This window comes from Drosophila novamexicana, unplaced genomic scaffold (genome assembly GCF_003285875.2).
Source record: "Drosophila novamexicana strain 15010-1031.04,08,12 unplaced genomic scaffold, DnovRS2.1 tig00001433-arrow-arrow-pilon, whole genome shotgun sequence".
In the NCBI taxonomy this organism is placed as follows: Eukaryota; Metazoa; Arthropoda; class Insecta; order Diptera; family Drosophilidae; genus Drosophila; species Drosophila novamexicana.
In genome coordinates, this window is record NW_020824858.1 from 115,973 (window position 1) to 132,102 (window position 16,130).

At 45.0% G+C, this 16,130-nt stretch overlaps 9 protein-coding genes across 10 annotated transcripts in view; 5 read left to right on the forward strand and 4 right to left on the reverse strand.

The window, feature by feature from the left end:
* LOC115767668 (protein sprint) overlaps nt 1-16,130 on the forward strand; it is a 267,104-nt gene that overhangs the window by 522 nt on the left and 250,452 nt on the right. The window lies entirely within an intron of this gene.
* Nucleotides 1,299-2,877, reverse strand: LOC115767672 (protein tantalus). 2 transcript variants are annotated; one of them, XM_030711964.1, is made up of 2 exons: nt 2,714-2,877; nt 1,299-2,622 (listed from the first exon to the last, which is right to left on the reverse strand). In XM_030711964.1, the coding sequence occupies exons 1-2, from the start codon at nt 2,782-2,784 to the stop codon at nt 1,812-1,814; spliced, it is 882 nt and encodes a 293-aa protein (XP_030567824.1). In that variant the 5' UTR covers nt 2,785-2,877; the 3' UTR covers nt 1,299-1,811. The 2 variants fall into 2 exon arrangements, with proteins under 2 accessions (XP_030567824.1, XP_030567823.1); XM_030711963.1 differs by having other exon boundaries at nt 1,303-2,640.
* Nucleotides 3,529-4,323, forward strand: LOC115767687 (serine protease 1-like). The gene has a single exon (XM_030711981.1). It carries the CDS (start codon nt 3,529-3,531, stop codon nt 4,321-4,323), a length of 795 nt encoding a protein of 264 aa, XP_030567841.1.
* On the forward strand, nt 6,749-7,592 carry LOC115767680 (serine protease 1-like). The gene has a single exon (XM_030711973.1). It carries the CDS (start codon nt 6,764-6,766, stop codon nt 7,559-7,561), a length of 798 nt encoding a protein of 265 aa, XP_030567833.1. The 5' UTR covers nt 6,749-6,763; the 3' UTR covers nt 7,562-7,592.
* LOC115767648 (serine protease 1-like) lies at nt 7,797-11,181 on the reverse strand. Its single transcript, XM_030711935.1, has 2 exons — nt 11,147-11,181; nt 7,797-8,115 (listed from the first exon to the last, which is right to left on the reverse strand). Exons 1-2 carry the CDS (start codon nt 11,179-11,181, stop codon nt 7,797-7,799), a joined length of 354 nt encoding a protein of 117 aa, XP_030567795.1.
* On the forward strand, nt 11,180-12,011 carry LOC115767682 (serine protease 1-like). Its single transcript, XM_030711974.1, has one exon. The coding sequence runs from the start codon at nt 11,180-11,182 to the stop codon at nt 11,975-11,977; it is 798 nt and encodes a 265-aa protein (XP_030567834.1). The 3' UTR covers nt 11,978-12,011.
* Nucleotides 12,213-14,173, reverse strand: LOC115767649 (serine protease 1-like). The gene is made up of 2 exons (XM_030711936.1): nt 14,139-14,173; nt 12,213-12,531 (listed from the first exon to the last, which is right to left on the reverse strand). The coding sequence occupies exons 1-2, from the start codon at nt 14,171-14,173 to the stop codon at nt 12,213-12,215; spliced, it is 354 nt and encodes a 117-aa protein (XP_030567796.1).
* Nucleotides 14,172-14,966, forward strand: LOC115767685 (serine protease 1-like). The gene has a single exon (XM_030711979.1). The coding sequence runs from the start codon at nt 14,172-14,174 to the stop codon at nt 14,964-14,966; it is 795 nt and encodes a 264-aa protein (XP_030567839.1).
* On the reverse strand, nt 15,251-16,057 carry LOC115767678 (serine protease 1-like). Its single transcript, XM_030711971.1, has one exon. It carries the CDS (start codon nt 16,055-16,057, stop codon nt 15,251-15,253), a length of 807 nt encoding a protein of 268 aa, XP_030567831.1.

Here is a 16,130-nt window from a genome sequence, read left to right on the forward strand (position 1 = left end):
TTGTTTTTGTCGATTTAGGAAATTACTGTGCGGCTCATTTTGCCTGCCTAGCCAAGCAAATAAATCAAATCGTCTCGCGATCGGTGATATGTTCGAATGTAATGAGGCTACAACAACAATAAACAATCAGCACCAACTCCAGCAGCAATAACAACAACAACAACAACAACAGCAGCAGCAGCGGTTGGTGGCGTCGATTATGCAAATGTTTGCACCCCTCGTTTTGGTCCGCCTTTTCGCGGCTACCGTTTGTTTGCTGTGCTGCTTACTTACTTTATACTCTTACAGTGGCTAGGCATATCGCTTATGCATGCCATTCGCTACTTAATTACAAATGTGGCTTGTACTATTGTACATATTATGCTACTATTACTAAAATTCACAGATTCTTGCAACTAAGGAAATGAGTTTTCCTTTAAATACTACAAAATATATTTGAGAAAATATCCAAAGACTGAAAATTACATTTATTAAATTGTTGTATAGTATAGTCTTTTTGTAAAAGAAAAGCGATTTATATACACGAAAATGCTATTTAAAAGGGGTAAGGTATAGGGAAACAAAATACTTGACTATCCGCTAGCTGCACTGCAGTAAAAAATACTTTAGAAGTTTAACAAAAACTTTTCTTATTAAACAAATTTACAATTTTTATTTTATTTTAAACTGAATTTTGAGCTGGGTGTGCGTTTTTCCCTTAATAATAAACACAAAAAGTGAGCACTTCGTCTAATAAGAGAACTAGACATTAAAAAAGAACGTTAGCAATTGCTGTGAGGTTTTCTATTAACCAAAGTCTTTCTTGACGTCTTTTGCCGCACAAGCTTGTTGGCAATTATAAGGAGTTAAGGGACGAACAACTGATAAAAGCTGATAACTCTAGAGTACATTTTCTGTGTGCTTAATAAATTTAAATAAATACAAAATAGATTAATTTTGCATAATCAATTAATGAAATTGAATTTTACATGATGTTCAATAAGAATCTACAAAATGTGTAAATGTGCGACTCGGATAATTTCGAATCGAAATAATTTCACTTAGAAGTCAACATTAAATGTTAGAGCATAGAACAGTCGATGTGTGGCATATTTAGGCGTATTTCTTTGCTTGTTGTGTTTCTCTGCTTCGTTTGAATTTCGTGCTGTGCGTCGATATTTAATGCATAATCGCGAATTATGATTATCGGCTCTTGCATGTTGTGTGCACGTATGTATGTGTGTGTGTGTATGTGTATACATATTTATTAATAATAATAATAAGCAGATTGTTTTATTTTATTGCACTTGCTAATGCATTTGCCGTTACTCAATTTAGCACCACGATCGCACTATTTACCAACTGTTTAGTATTAGTATTAGTTTAATATAAACTTTGCGTTTTTTATTCAATGCTTTTTATTCATATGTATGTGTATTTGTTTTGCTCTTGTGCCAGCGGTAAATGTGAGTACAATTTACGCAGTTCCTAGTCCTTGCAAAAATTGTGAATGTGAGAAATGTGATACATTTACAGTTTTGGTACAATTTTGCGAGACTTGATCAGCATCGCATTCTGCTTCTTGCTTTAATTAAATAAACTACCTGAACATAAATAAGATTTGTGGCACTCGACGCCAAATGATTAAATTATTTTCACGCTCGACAGCAACTTCCTATAACTAGCTTAGATTTAAAATCTTATGTAAGACTTGCTAAATTGGTATCAGTGCAATTCGACGGGCGGGAGTTTGGCCACCTGCTCCTCCTCCTGCTCCACCTTTATGTCGAATCGTTTTTCAGTCTCGGCCAGCTTGATTGGGGCTGGTGCGGCTACTCGAATGCCGGCGTGTGCCGCGCCAGCTGCATGTCATCCATGAATGCGTTGACGGTCGGTTTGAACTCCATGCTGCCGCTGGTGGGCGGCTCCTCGTCGCCATCGAACATGGCGCTGTCGAGACTCTTGTTGAGACGATCATGGAACTCGGTCATTGAGATCTTTTTCAGAGCAAATCTCTTGCCAAAGGTCTTCTTCACCTTCAAGCGCCGTTTCTTGATCAGATTCTTGTTCTTGTTGAGGCCATCGTTGAAGGAGATAGCGCGACGCATCTTGCGCGCACCAAACTTGACCAAACGCACCTGGCTGGTGATGGCGGCGCACTCCTCGCTGTCATCCTCCACATCGGCCGCATTCTCATCGCTGGGCTCCTCGAATATCGTCTCCAGATTGGCGGGCGTAAACTTCTTCATACGTTTGCTTGTATAGATTTTCTCGATGCTGCGCAGCATCTGCTCGTTGGTCTGCAGCTCCTTGCGCTTCTTTTTCACCTCGGTGCGCATTATGGCGCTGCAGACCCGATTGAAATTGTCCTTGGAGGCGCGGGCGGGCATGCGTCGGCGGGTGGCAGCGACGCCGCCGCGACGACCATTGCGATAGCTGCTGTTGCTGCTGCTGCTGCTGCTGTGGGCATCGCTGTCGTCGTTGTCTTCGCCGCGGCTTTGCTGCGAATCTATTTCGTCCGATTGATCGGTGTCAGCACTTTCCGAGTCTAGCATTGCATCGGATGCATTTGTTGTTGCCGTCGCCGTCGTCGCTGCCGTCGCCGCCATTGGTTTCAGATTCCAGGAGAATTTGCTCGCGGCGCTGTGGAATGGTGCAGTGCTGAAAAGTATTTTTTTTTTGTTGCTTTTTGTAGTTTTGCTTGCGCTGGTTTTCGTCGTTTTCGCTGACTTACCGATTCTCTGTTAACACAACCTCTTTTGGCTGAAAACTTATCTTCGCGAATTTGTGCACAATGTTTTCCATTATTCGATTTGTAACATGCTGTTTTGTTTTAAGATTTATACTGCTTTTTTATCGCTCTGTTTTGTTATTTACACTTTTTTTCGTTGTCAAAGAGGAAGAGAACGAAATATCAAGCGCAAATGTTATTTAACATAACAGCCGGAACGCAATACACATCGCTTAAGCTAAGCTGTTATTAACAGTGCGCTTTGATTCAATTATTTGAAAACTATCGATACTTTTTTTTTTCAATGTGTACACACATTGTTCTCCAACAGATGGCGCTATTAAATGGCGCCAATTAAATTTCAAACAAAATGTGGTGCTGAATATTCCGTTAATTAGAAAAAATTTTACTAAATGTATTTTAATGCAATGTGATTTGTAAAATGTTTTTCTGTTGCATTGTTTAATGTAATTGGCTCTGCGAAAATTTATTTTGCATATTAATACTTTATTCATATTAGTTTAAAACAAATTTATATCGCTTAAAAAAAAATTAATTAAATAAGTTGGATTTTCCCATTTAAAATTTCACTTTTACTTGATTGGTGCTCGCGATTATTGGTGGTCAGACAATCTTTTTATTGAGTGCTTGCCAAAATATAAGATAAGCTGAAAAATTGAAATGGGGATTGTGCAATGGTCATTGGCTTATCTATCCATGTTTATAAGTGTGCGCATATCCGGATACGTTTCTTGTACAAGTGGGTTACCTATAAAAGACCCTTCCTCAATTGAATCTGTATGAGTTCATCGTAAAACATGAAAGTATTCATTCTGTTGGCTTTGGCGCTATCCGCCGTCTCTGCGGAGTTCTTGAAACAAGAACATCCCAAGGACTTTCCCAGATCGGTCAAGATCGAGGGACGTATCACCAATGGCTATCCAGCCTACGAGGGCAAGGCACCTTACGCCGTTGGCCTGAGCTTCAATGGCTGGTGGTGCGGTGGTTCCATCATTGCTCACGACTGGGTGCTGACTGCTGCTCACTGCACCAACGGTGCCAGCTCTGTGACCATCTACTACGGTGCCACCTGGCGCACAAACGCCCAGTTCACCCACACTGTTGGCAGCGGCGAGTTCAGACAGAATAACAAATGGCCCAATGAGAACGGCAATGACATCGCTCTGATCAAAACTCCCCATGTCGATTTCTGGAGCATGGTCAACAAGGTGGAGCTGCCCAGCTTCAACGACCGCTACAACATGTACGATGGCTCCTGGGCTGTTGCCTGCGGCTGGGGCATTACCTCCGATGGTGGCTCTCAACCAGACTGGCTGCAGTGCGTCGATCTGCAAATCATCAGCAACAACCAGTGCTCTCAGAGCTATGGAAGTCTCCCTGATGGAATCCTCTGTGTTTCCACACCCGACGGCAAGTCCACCTGCAGTGGTGATTCTGGTGGCCCCTTGGTTCTCCATGATGGTGGTAGACTGGTCGGTGTTACCTCTTTCGGTAGCAGTGCTGGTTGCACATCTGGCGCCCCAGCTGGATTCACTCGTGTCACCAATCAGCTGGATTGGATTCGCGACAACTCTGGCGTTGCTTACTACTAAACTTTCTAATAAATGATTTAACGAGCAAAAAATTGTGTTTTGATAAGGGTGGAACAGTCAAAGTTTCAATTTACTGATCACTTCTTCTAAAGTTCAAACAACAATTTTTTCGTCTCGCTGGCCCTCGCCATTTTAATAGCGAAACCATATATCTTCCGTAGTTTCAGAGCTACGGTAGAAAAATTTGGTATGATCACCGATGAGGACCCCTGATCAGCTTATCTTCATGCAGTTGGTGTTGTCAATCACATGTCCGTTGTTTGAAGAGGTTTCTCAATTCATGCAAGGCCAATTGGACACACTCAACGAATGGCAGTGGAGATGGAACATCATGTTGAACAACGAAAAGTCCACAGCCACCACTTTCTCTCTTAGGCTTGGTAACGGCCCACCTGTCTACCTAGGCGGAGCTGTAATACCAGAAGAGACGATGCCGCAATACCTTAGCATGACTTTCGACGGGAGGTTAACTTGGAGAACTCGCCATTTAAAGAAAAGGTCTTAAGGAAGACACGCTAAAGTCTTATTGCTGGCTTATAGGCCGTAAGTCCAAGCTGAGTACTTGGTCTAAGCTCCGAGCTCTACAAGGCAATTATTAAACCAATTTGGACTTACGGCATTCAGCTAGCCGAAGCAACCTAAGATTGATTCAGATATTTCAAAACAAGGCACTGCGCATTGTTTCCAATGCACATATTTACCATGACAACGCTTTCATCCACCGTGTTCTCAAGATTCCATGGGTCAGTGATGAGATCGCCAAAAGCAGCAGCAGATACCTGCATAGGCTCCACCTTCACAACAACAACCTAGCAGTTGGTCTGCTGGACAACAGCAACAACACCAGAAGGCTCAAGAGAATGCACCCGCTGGATATTCCAAGGAACCAAAATAATTAATCCAATCATTAATCCGTCATTTGTGATGACGGATCTGATCATTGCCGCTGACCCAGTGCGCGTACTGAACCTCATGATGGAAACTGGCACCATGGTAGATCAGTGGGTCGATTCATATTTGGAACCAATATATCACTGTTTCAGTTTAAATGGCAAACTAATATTTCAAAAGTAATTGGGTAAATTGGATTCGAACCGATTCGTTTTTATACCCTTGCAGAGGGTATTATAATTTGGTCGTGAAATGTGTAACGCATAGAAGGAGACATCTCCGACCCCATAAAGTATATATATTCTTGATCAGCATCAACAGCCGAGTCGATAGAGCCAGGTCCGCCTGTCCGTCTGTCTTTCTGTCCGTCTGTCCGTCTGTCTGTTTCTATGCGAACTAGTCCCTCAGTTTTAAAGCTATCTTAATGAAACTTTGCAGAAGTCCCTCTTTCTGTTGCACGCAGCACATATGTCAAAACCAGCTGGATCGGACCACTTATCATATAGCTGCCATAGGAACGATCGGTCGAAAATTAAGTTTTTCTATGAAAAAGCATTTTGTTTTTCAAGATATCTTAACTTTACTATGCTCTTCATATAAATGCAAAATCGTATTAAGATCGGTACACTATATCATATAGCTGCCACAGGAACGATCGGTAGAAAACTAGGTTTTTGATTAAAAACCTTTTTTGTTTTTCAAGATATCTTGCCCAAACTCGGCATTAACTACTAAACAAATCACTATAAGCATTATGAAAAGGTTGGGTCTGCAAGGGTATTAGATCTTCGACATGCCGAAGATAGCCTTTCTTTCTCGTTTAACATTGCAAAGGATAAATTATGGAAACCGTCCTTGTCTCCTTTCTGAAGTTGGAATAATAGTTTTCTACTTATTTCAAGATACTATCGATATTTTTTTCAAATCATATTCAGCAGATCAAATGATATGCTAATTTCTAAGGAGTCAATAACAAATTGTTTTCTATGTTTGCTCAAGAATACATAAAAATGACATAATTTATATTTTGTAACAGTTAACTATCAGCCGTTTATTTACTGCTAAAATTTCAAACAAAATGTGTTTCTGATATTTCCATTAAGTAGGAATGATTTAACAAAAATGTGTTTTAATGCAATGTGCTTTGCAAGATGTAATTCTCTTGTATTTATTGTACAACTAAAATTATTTAGTTTGTTTGGCTCTGCGAAAAAAACCTTGCATATGAATACTCCATACATAATAGTTAAAAAAATGCATATTGCGTATTAAAAAATTAATTAAACTAGTTGGACTTTCATTTTAAAATTTAACTTTTACTTGATTGGCTTTCGCGATTGTTGGCTGGTCAGACAATCTTTTTCTTTATAGATAAGTAGCTTATTGAGTGGGTGCCAATATATAAGATAAGCTGAAAAGTTGAAATAGGTATTGTGCGTTGGCCATTGGCTTATCTATCATGTTTATAAGTGTGCGCATATCCGCATACGTTTGTGTTACCTATAAAAGCTCTTATTTCACTTGAATCCGTATGAGTTCATCGTAAACCATGAAAGCATTCATTCTGTTGGCTTTGGCGCTATCCGCCGTCTCTGCGGAGTTCTTGGAACAAGAACATCCCAAGGACTTTCCCAGGTCGACCAAGATCGAGGGTCGCATCACCAATGGCTATCCAGCCTACGAGGGAAAGGCGCCCTACACCGTTGGCCTGAGCTTCAATGGCCAATGGTGGTGCGGTGGTTCCATCATTGCCCACGACTGGGTGCTGACTGCTGCTCACTGCACCAACGGTGCCGGCTCTGTAACCATCTACTACGGTGCCACCTGGCGCACAAACGCCCAGTTCACCCACACTGTTGGCAGCGGCGAGTTCAGGCAGAACCACAGATGGCCCAATGAGAACGGCAATGACATCGCTCTGATCCACACGCCTCATGTCGATTTCTGGCACATGGTCAACAAGGTCGAGCTGCCCAGCTTCAACGACCGCTACAACATGTACGATGGATCCTGGGCTGTTGCCTGCGGCTGGGGTGGTACCTATGATGGTAGCCCACTGCCCGACTGGCTGCAGTGCGTCGATCTGCAGATCATCAGCAACAACCAGTGCTCTCAGACCTATGGCCACCAGCCCGATGGTATTCTGTGCGTTGCCACACCCGACGGCAAGTCCACCTGCAGTGGTGATTCTGGTGGCCCATTGGTTCTCCATGATGGTGGCAGACTGGTCGGTGTTACCTCTTTCGGTAGCAGTGCTGGTTGCCAATCTGGCGCCCCAGCTGGATTTACTCGTGTCACCAACCAGCTGGATTGGATTCGCGACAACTCTGGCGTTGCTTACTACTAAACTTTCTAATAAATGATATTACGATGAGCAAGAATTTGTATTTTGATAAGCATGGAAAAGTCGAAGTTTCAATGTACTGTATACTTCTTCTAAAGTTCGAACAATAATATTTTCGTCTTGCTGGACCTCGCTCCTTTAATAGCGAAACCATACATATATCTTCCATAGTTTTAGAGCTACAGTAGGTAAATTTGTTGTGACCCCTGACGGGCTGTTCTTAATGCATATGGTGTTGTCAATCACATAACCATCGTTGAAAACGCCGCGACACAAGGTCATTGCTGATGATCCGGACATCCACGCAGTTCAGATAGGCCTGCATGCCACTGTCGTTCCAGGCGTATCCCCAGCCGGAGGCAAGAGCCCACCAGCCGTTGTAGTTGTTGCAGCGGTCGTTGTAGCTGGGCAGCTCCAGCTTGTTGACCAAATACCAGAAGTCCACATAGGGTGTGCGGACCAGGGCAATATCATTGTTCAGCTGATCATTATAGTTCTGATAACGGATCTGGTCATTGCCGCTGACCCATTGCGTGTACTGACCCTCATGACGGAAACTGGCGCCGTAGTAGATAAATGTCAGACAAGAAAGGATCAATGTTTCGGTTCATATTTGGCGCTCCACATTTAACCTGGAGCTGCCTGTCTTGCAAGTATGAGGCGAAGAATGCATAGTGTGCCTGCGGTAGGTTGCTCCTGATTTTGAGTACAAGCCCAAGATGCCAGACTCTGTCGAATGCCTGCTTAACACCAAGCATTACGGCGCAGAAGTATTTTTTATTTTCGAACGCCTCCAGGATTCGTTGCACAACTCTATGGCATTGTTCAGGGGTTCCATGACCGCGCCTGAAACCAAATTGGTGATCGGGAATTCAGCCAGCCTCGTCCAAAACTGGCAGTACTCTACGCAGAAATACTCTTTCCAGAATTTTTGAGAGTATTCTTAGTAAACTAATCGGGCGGTATGAGGCGAGATTGGCCTCGGGTTTGCCAGGCTTAGGTATCATGACTACTTGCGCTCTCTTCCATTGCGCTGGAAAATGCCGAGCTCGAGGCATCTGTTGAAGAGCTTAGTAAGAAGTTCGATGCAAACTAGGGGGAGTAGTTTTAACGCAATTGCTTTGATACCATCATTACCTGGCGCTTTGCTATTGCTCAGCGCCTCAATGTATTCAAGCGTTTCCTTCTCAAGGACCGGGAGTATTTGACTGCTGCCTTGATGCACTCGAGAGAGTAGCTGCTCCGTGCTCCGTCATCAGGAGTGCATCTGGGCAAAGGCGTGAACACGTTTTCCAGATAATTTGCGGATCTGCACTAGCTGCTCTCCTCTCCTCCTTGTTGGCCTCTTAAGCTTTATAGTGACTTGCCATAGATTGTGGTGGGGGTCACTGAGTTCCAGTTCCTCCAGGAAGGAGTCAGATGCACTCCTCCTTAGAATGATGAGCGTCTCCTTTAAAGCCTTGGTGGCTCTATTAAGCGCCTGCTTGTCCCTGGGGTTTCTCGTGGAGGAGCTTAGCAATGTGGGGGCTCCAAAGATGGATTTCCCTGTCTGGAATCCAAATGCTATGGTTAAGTTTGGGGGCCGCGTATGCCGCTGCGTTGCAGATGTTTTAAGTTAACGTTTCAATGGCAGTCTCAACGTCAAGATAGCTGTTCAATACCGGGTTTGGGTTGGTCTTTCTAACCAGCCAGCTTTGAAATTTGGCAGTGTCAGTAGTTTTATAAATTAGCTTTTTGCAGGCTGACTTCGTCGCTACCGGGGCGTTAATTCGGAGCGTGACCGCGCTGTGGTCAGAAAACAGATTCTCGTCCGGTATCGTCTGAATTCTTACTGGATTCTTTCCTCGGGACATTGCAAAGCCCAGCACGTCTGGCACCTTCTAGAGATCGGAAGGCCAGTATGTTGGCGCACCATTGGAGTGGCAGTTGAGGTTTTTGATCTGGATCTGCCTGCGCTTATCCCTTCGGGTTGTTTCTTCTGGAGCCCCATCAGGAATGTTTGGCGTTAAAGTCACCGTCTATGACAAACCTGGGACCAAGGGCATGTACCAGCCGACTAAGCTCGTCATCTCTAGCATTATGTCTCGGTTGACAGTAAGCGGCAGCAATTTTCAGATCACCCAGATCTCAATGTACTTTAGGTTATTTCTGATAAGAATTGCCGCTCCGCCACGAGCTCTTCCATTGGGATGGTTGGCGTGAATGAGGTCGTACCCTTAGATGGAGAAAAACGACCCTGAAGAGAAATTCGTCTCAGAAATGAGCAGCATATCGATTTGATTGGTCTTGCAATAATGCTCAACCTCGGGCCTGTTTTTGCACAGGCCGTTCGCATTCCAGATGGTTAATCTCAAATCTATTTGCATAGTTTAGTCATGACTGTAGCCAGCATCTTATTCATCTGGCTAAACATTTTATCGAGCATGCGCTCCATCATCGCTTCCATACGCGCAAACGCTGCGTCTAGCTGATTGTCAGGCTTTGAGGCAAGCCGAGAAGCCTCTCATCAAATTTAAGAGGGGGGCTCGACTGTTACAACAGATCGGCATGATATTGAAAGCTTCCTTGTTGTTATTGGCCGGCTCAAGGTTGGCAAAGAAAATGCTGAGTGGCTTTTTGGTCACCTTGCCGACTAGGTTGTGTACATCTCTGGTGCTATGGCCGTGGCTATTCAAAGCTGTCTTGATGTCGTTAATGTCAGTGGAGAAGTGAAGTCCTTTTATGACGATTCGATACGGCCTCTCGTCTCTGGGTTGGACGGTGTAGTACCTCTTGTTGTTTTCATTAGGGAAATTCTTCAGCGCCGTGTAAGTATCCTGGGTCATAACCCGAATGTTGTTGTTTTTGGTTGCCTTTTAGGTAAAATCGTTACCCTGACCAAGGGCTCCAGTGGAGCTGATGAACGCCTTGATGTTCGTTACATCGGGAATGAAAATTGGGGGAGGCTTGATTATTTTGGGTTCTGGTACTTGCATTCGCTTTTAAGTTATGTCTTCGGTCTCTTTGGAGCTGTTGTACTCCATGGATTCGGAGTCATCGTCATCCTTAGATAGTGCCGCCAACCTGTTGTTGCTGAGCCTGGCCATTGCTGCTGCACTTGTGCTGGGTTCATCTTGTTGTCGGTTACAGAAAATCTGCTTGCGGGGAATCCTTCTTTTTAACTCTCCAGGCTCAGGTCCTGAGCTGGAGTCGTCAGTTTCAGCAGCGTTAGTTGATGTATTTAACTTCTTTGGTTTGCTAGAACCGTCTGACTTTTCTATTTTCTTTTTTTTTTTTTTGTTGATAAGTATTGCTCTGTTTGACAATTCTCGACAACTGACGCTCCATACCTGATAGTCTAAAAAATAATTTAAATGATCATGACTTTCCGTTTTAATATTTAAATTTTACTTGATTGGTGCTCGCGATTATTGGTGGTCAGTCAATCTTTTTGTTTATAGACAGCTCGTTGAGTAGGTGCCGAAATATGAGATAAGCTGAAGATTGAAAAGAGGATTGTGCGATGGCCATTGGCTTATCTATCTATCTTTATAAGTATGCACATTCACATACGTATGTGGTACAATTCTTTCATATAAAAGCCCTTACTTTAATTGAATCCGTATGAGTTCATCGTAAAACATGAAAGTATTCATTCTATTGGCTTTGGCGCTATCCGCCGTCTCTGCGGAGTTCTTGAAACAAGAACATCCCAAGGACTTTCCCAGATCGGCCAAGATCCAGGGACGTATCACCAATGGCTATCCAGCCCCTGAGGGCAAGGCCCCCTACACCGTTGGCCTGAGCTTCGATGGCAGCTGGTGGTGCGGTGGTTCCATCATTGCTCACGACTGGGTTCTGACTGCTGCTCACTGCACCCACGATGCCAGCTCTGTGACCATCTTCTACGGTGCCACCTGGCGCACCAACGCCCAGTTTACCCACCATGTTGGCCGCAGCGAGTTCAGAGAGCACCACAAATATCCCCTTGAGACCGGCAATGACATCGCTCTGATCAAAACTCCCCATGTCGACTTCTGGCACATGGTCAACAAGGTGGAGCTACCCAGCTTCAACGACCGCTACGACATGTACGATAATGCCTGGGCTGTTGCCTGCGGCTGGGGTGGTACCTATGATGGTAGCCCACTGCCCGACTGGCTGCAGTGCGTCGATCTGCAGATCATCAGCAATAGCAAGTGCCGTGAGAGCTATGGACACATCAATGATGGAGTCCTCTGTGTTGCCACACCCGACGGCAAGTCCACCTGCAGTGGTGATTCTGGTGGCCCATTGGTTCTCCATGATGGTGGCAGACTGGCTGGTGTCACCTCTTTCGGTAGCAGTGCTGGTTGCCAATCTGGCGCCCCAGCTGGATTCACTCGTGTCACCCACCAGTTGGAATGGATTCGCGACAACTCTGGCGTTGCTTACTACTAAACTTTCTAATAAATGATATTACGATGAGCAAGAATTTGTATTTTGATAAGCATGGAAAAGTCGAAGTTTCAATGTACTGTATACTTCTTCTAAAGTTCGAACAATAATATTTTCGTCTTGCTGGACCTCGCTCCTTTAATAGCGAAACCATACATATATCTTCCATAGTTTTAGAGCTACAGTAGGTAAATTTGTTGTGACCCCTGACGGGCTGTTCTTAATGCATATGGTGTTGTCAATCACATAACCATCGTTGAAAACGCCGCGACACAAGGTCATTGCTGATGATCCGGACATCCACGCAGTTCAGATAGGCCTGCATGCCACTGTCGTTCCAGGCGTATCCCCAGCCGGAGGCAAGAGCCCACCAGCCGTTGTAGTTGTTGCAGCGGTCGTTGTAGCTGGGCAGCTCCAGCTTGTTGACCAAATACCAGAAGTCCACATAGGGTGTGCGGACCAGGGCAATATCATTGTTCAGCTGATCATTATAGTTCTGATAACGGATCTGGTCATTGCCGCTGACCCATTGCGTGTACTGACCCTCATGACGGAAACTGGCGCCGTAGTAGATAAATGTCAGACAAGAAAGGATCAATGTTTCGGTTCATATTTGGCGCTCCACATTTAACCTGGAGCTGCCTGTCTTGCAAGTATGAGGCGAAGAATGCATAGTGTGCCTGCGGTAGGTTGCTCCTGATTTTGAGTACAAGCCCAAGATGCCAGACTCTGTCGAATGCCTGCTTAACACCAAGCATTACGGCGCAGAAGTATTTTTTATTTTCGAACGCCTCCAGGATTCGTTGCACAACTCTATGGCATTGTTCAGGGGTTCCATGACCGCGCCTGAAACCAAATTGGTGATCGGGAATTCAGCCAGCCTCGTCCAAAACTGGCAGTACTCTACGCAGAAATACTCTTTCCAGAATTTTTGAGAGTATTCTTAGTAAACTAATCGGGCGGTATGAGGCGAGATTGGCCTCGGGTTTGCCAGGCTTAGGTATCATGACTACTTGCGCTCTCTTCCATTGCGCTGGAAAATGCCGAGCTCGAGGCATCTGTTGAAGAGCTTAGTAAGAAGTTCGATGCAAACTAGGGGGAGTAGTTTTAACGCAATTGCTTTGATACCATCATTACCTGGCGCTTTGCTATTGCTCAGCGCCTCAATGTATTCAAGCGTTTCCTTCTCAAGGACCGGGAGTATTTGACTGCTGCCTTGATGCACTCGAGAGAGTAGGTGCTCCGTTTCCTCAGGAGTGCATCTGGGCAAAGGCGTGAACACGCTTTCCAGATAATTCGCGGATCGGCACTAGCTGCCGTTTGTATTTTTGACTGGGACTGCTCTCCTTGTTAGCCTCTTAAGCTTTATAGTGACTTGCCATAGATTGTGGTGGGGGTCACTGGGTTCCAGTCCCTCCAGGAAGGAGTCCAAAGCACTCCTCCTTAGAATGATGAGCGTCTCCTTTAAAGCCTTGGTGGCTCTATTATGCGCTGTCTTATTTCTGGGGTTTCTTGAAAGAAACTAGACACGCCTGAGTCTCCGTTTCTCGTGGAGGAGCTCAGCAATCTGGAGGCTCCAAAGATGGATTTCCCCGTCTGGAATCCTAGGGCTATCAAATGATATATTTATTTAATAAGGAACCAATAAAAGTTGGCTCAAAAATACATAAAAATTACGTAATTTGAATTTTGTAACATTTTGTCACTGCTATTAACATAGCCTTCTAACCATCATAGTTGATCCAATCATTCCCCCTCCCACCACTCACCAACTACTAATAACATATCGACATAAATTACAATAGGAAATAATTACAAATGAAACACGCCCAGTTAAGTACTCTTCAAAACATTTAATCATTGTCGACGCATGACAGATTCTTTCATCCAAAATACTCTACGAAAATGACTTTGCATATAAAAACTCCATACATGATAGTCTAAAATATGAATATTGCGTCTTAAAAAATTAATTAAATAAGTATGACTTTCCGTTTTAATATTTAAATTTTACTTGATTGCTGCTAAGTAGGTGCCGAAATATAAGATAGGCTGAAGATTGAAAAGAGGATTGTGCGATGGCCATTGGCTTATCTATCCATGTTTATAAGTATGCACTTTCACATACGTATGTGGTACAATTGTTTCCTATAAAAACCCTTACTTCAGTTGAATCCGCATGAGTTCATCGTAAAACATGAAAGTATTCATTCTATTGGCTTTGGCGCTATGCGCCGTCTCTGCGGAGTTCTTGAAACAAGAACATCCCAAGGACTTTCCCAGGTCGGCCAAGATCGAGGGACGTATCACCAATGGCTATCCAGCCCCTGAGGGCAAGGCCCCCTACACCGTTGGCCTGAGCTTCGATGGCAGCTGGTGGTGCGGTGGTTCCATCATTGCTCACGACTGGGTTCTGACTGCTGCTCACTGCACCAACGATGCCAGCTCTGTGACCATCTACTACGGTGCCACCTGGCGCACCAACGCCCAGTTTACCCACCATGTTGGCCGCAGCGAGTTCAGACAGAACCACAGATGGCCCAATGAGAACGGCAATGACATCGCTTTGATTAAAACTCCCCATGTCGATTTCTGGCACATGGTCAACAAGGTGGAGCTGCCCAGCCTCAACGACCGCTACAACATGTACGATAACGCCTGGGCTGTTGCCTGCGGCTGGGGTGGTACCTATGATGGTAGCCCACTGCCCGACTGGCTGCAGTGCGTCGATCTGCAGATCATCAGCAATAGCAAGTGCCGTGAGACCTATGACATCAATGATGGAATCCTCTGTGTTGCGACACCCGACGGCAAGTCCACCTGCAGTGGTGATTCTGGTGGCCCATTGGTTCTCCATGATGGTGGCAGACTGGTTGGTGTCACCTCTTTCGGTAGCAGTGCTGGTTGCCAATCTGGCGCCCCAGCTGGATTCACTCGTGTCACCCACCAGTTGGAATGGATTCGCGACAACTCTGGCGTTGTTTACCACTAAACTTTCTAATAAATGATATTACGATGAGCAAGAAATTGTGTTTTGATAAGTTTGTTCTTTTCTAAACTTCGAGCAACAATTGTGTTGCCTCGCTGGCCCCGCCCTTTTAATAGCAAAATCATATATCTTCCATTGTTTTCGAGCGACAGTAGATAAGTTTGGGATGACTCCCGATGAGGACCTTGATGAGCTTTACTGAAGACTGATCCAAAATGTGTCTGCCAACTAGAATCCCGCAAAAAATCTTGCGTACCTTTAATTTATTTTATTTGCGTGATTTCAATTTAGTAGGAGATACCAGTGTTGTCACGAATCCAGTCCAGGTAGCCAGTGACACGGGTGAAGCCAGCAGGTTGGCCGGCAGTGCAGCCATCCCAATGGCCGAAGGATGTGATGCCGATGATGCGGTTACCTTCGTGTGTGACCAGAGGGCCGCCAGAATCGCCGTTGCAGGTGGACTTACCGCCGGATGTGTTGATGCAGATGGTGTTGTCAATCACATAGCCACCGCCGTAAACGTTGCGACACTCGTCATTGCTGATGATCTGGACATCCACGCAGTTCAGATAGGCCTGCATGCCACTGTCGTTCGAGTTATATCCCCAGCCGGAGGCGACAGCCCACCAGCCGTTGTAGTTGTTGTAGCGGTCGTTGTAGCTGGGCAGCTCCACCTTGTTGACCAAACTCCAGAAGTCGACATGGGGTGTGCGGATCAGGGCAATATCGTTGTTCAGCTGATCATTGTATCCGTGATGACGGATCTGGTCGCCCCCGCTGACCCAGTGCGTGTACTGAGCCTCATGACGGAAACTGGCGCCGTAGTAAATGGTCACTCCAGAACCATCATTGATGCAGTGGCCGGCAGTCAGGACCCAGGTGTTTCCAATGATCGAACCACCGCACCACCAGCCGCCATCGAAGCTCAGGCCCACAATGTAGGGCACCTTGCCCTCGTAGGCTGGGTAGCCATTGGTTATGCGTCCCTCAATGGATTTCTTTGGCATGTCCATAACCTTCAGGGGTTTGTTCATGCCGGTTGGCACAGCGGTGGCTGCGGCAACAGCCAAGGCCAGGAATACGAACAGCTTCATTCTCGAATGTTAACTCTGTGTTCTGCAAATATTTTTCCTGCTTTTATACTTTTCGAGTCTTATCATAGTTTGC

Bases quoted from the DNA above. Each gene is read 5' to 3' on its own strand.
- LOC115767672 (XM_030711963.1), bottom strand. From the start codon at position 2,784: ATGGAAAACATTGTGCACAAATTCGCGAAGATAAGTTTTCAGCCAAAA. The intron at 2,641-2,713 runs GTAAGTCAGCGA...AATACTTTTCAG, and splicing joins GTTGTGTTAACAGAGAATCG to CACTGCACCATTCCACAGCG.
- LOC115767687 (XM_030711981.1), top strand. From the start codon at position 3,529: ATGAAAGTATTCATTCTGTTGGCTTTGGCGCTATCCGCCGTCTCTGCG.
- LOC115767680 (XM_030711973.1), top strand. From the start codon at position 6,764: ATGAAAGCATTCATTCTGTTGGCTTTGGCGCTATCCGCCGTCTCTGCG.
- LOC115767682 (XM_030711974.1), top strand. From the start codon at position 11,180: ATGAAAGTATTCATTCTATTGGCTTTGGCGCTATCCGCCGTCTCTGCG.
- LOC115767648 (XM_030711935.1), bottom strand. From the start codon at position 11,181: ATGTTTTACGATGAACTCATACGGATTCAATTAAA. The intron at 8,116-11,146 runs GTAAGGGCTTTT...CTACGGCGCCAG, and splicing joins CTCATACGGATTCAATTAAA to TTTCCGTCATGAGGGTCAGT.
- LOC115767685 (XM_030711979.1), top strand. From the start codon at position 14,172: ATGAAAGTATTCATTCTATTGGCTTTGGCGCTATGCGCCGTCTCTGCG.
- LOC115767649 (XM_030711936.1), bottom strand. From the start codon at position 14,173: ATGTTTTACGATGAACTCATGCGGATTCAACTGAA. The intron at 12,532-14,138 runs GTAAGGGTTTTT...CTACGGCGCCAG, and splicing joins CTCATGCGGATTCAACTGAA to TTTCCGTCATGAGGGTCAGT.
- LOC115767678 (XM_030711971.1), bottom strand. From the start codon at position 16,057: ATGAAGCTGTTCGTATTCCTGGCCTTGGCTGTTGCCGCAGCCACCGCT.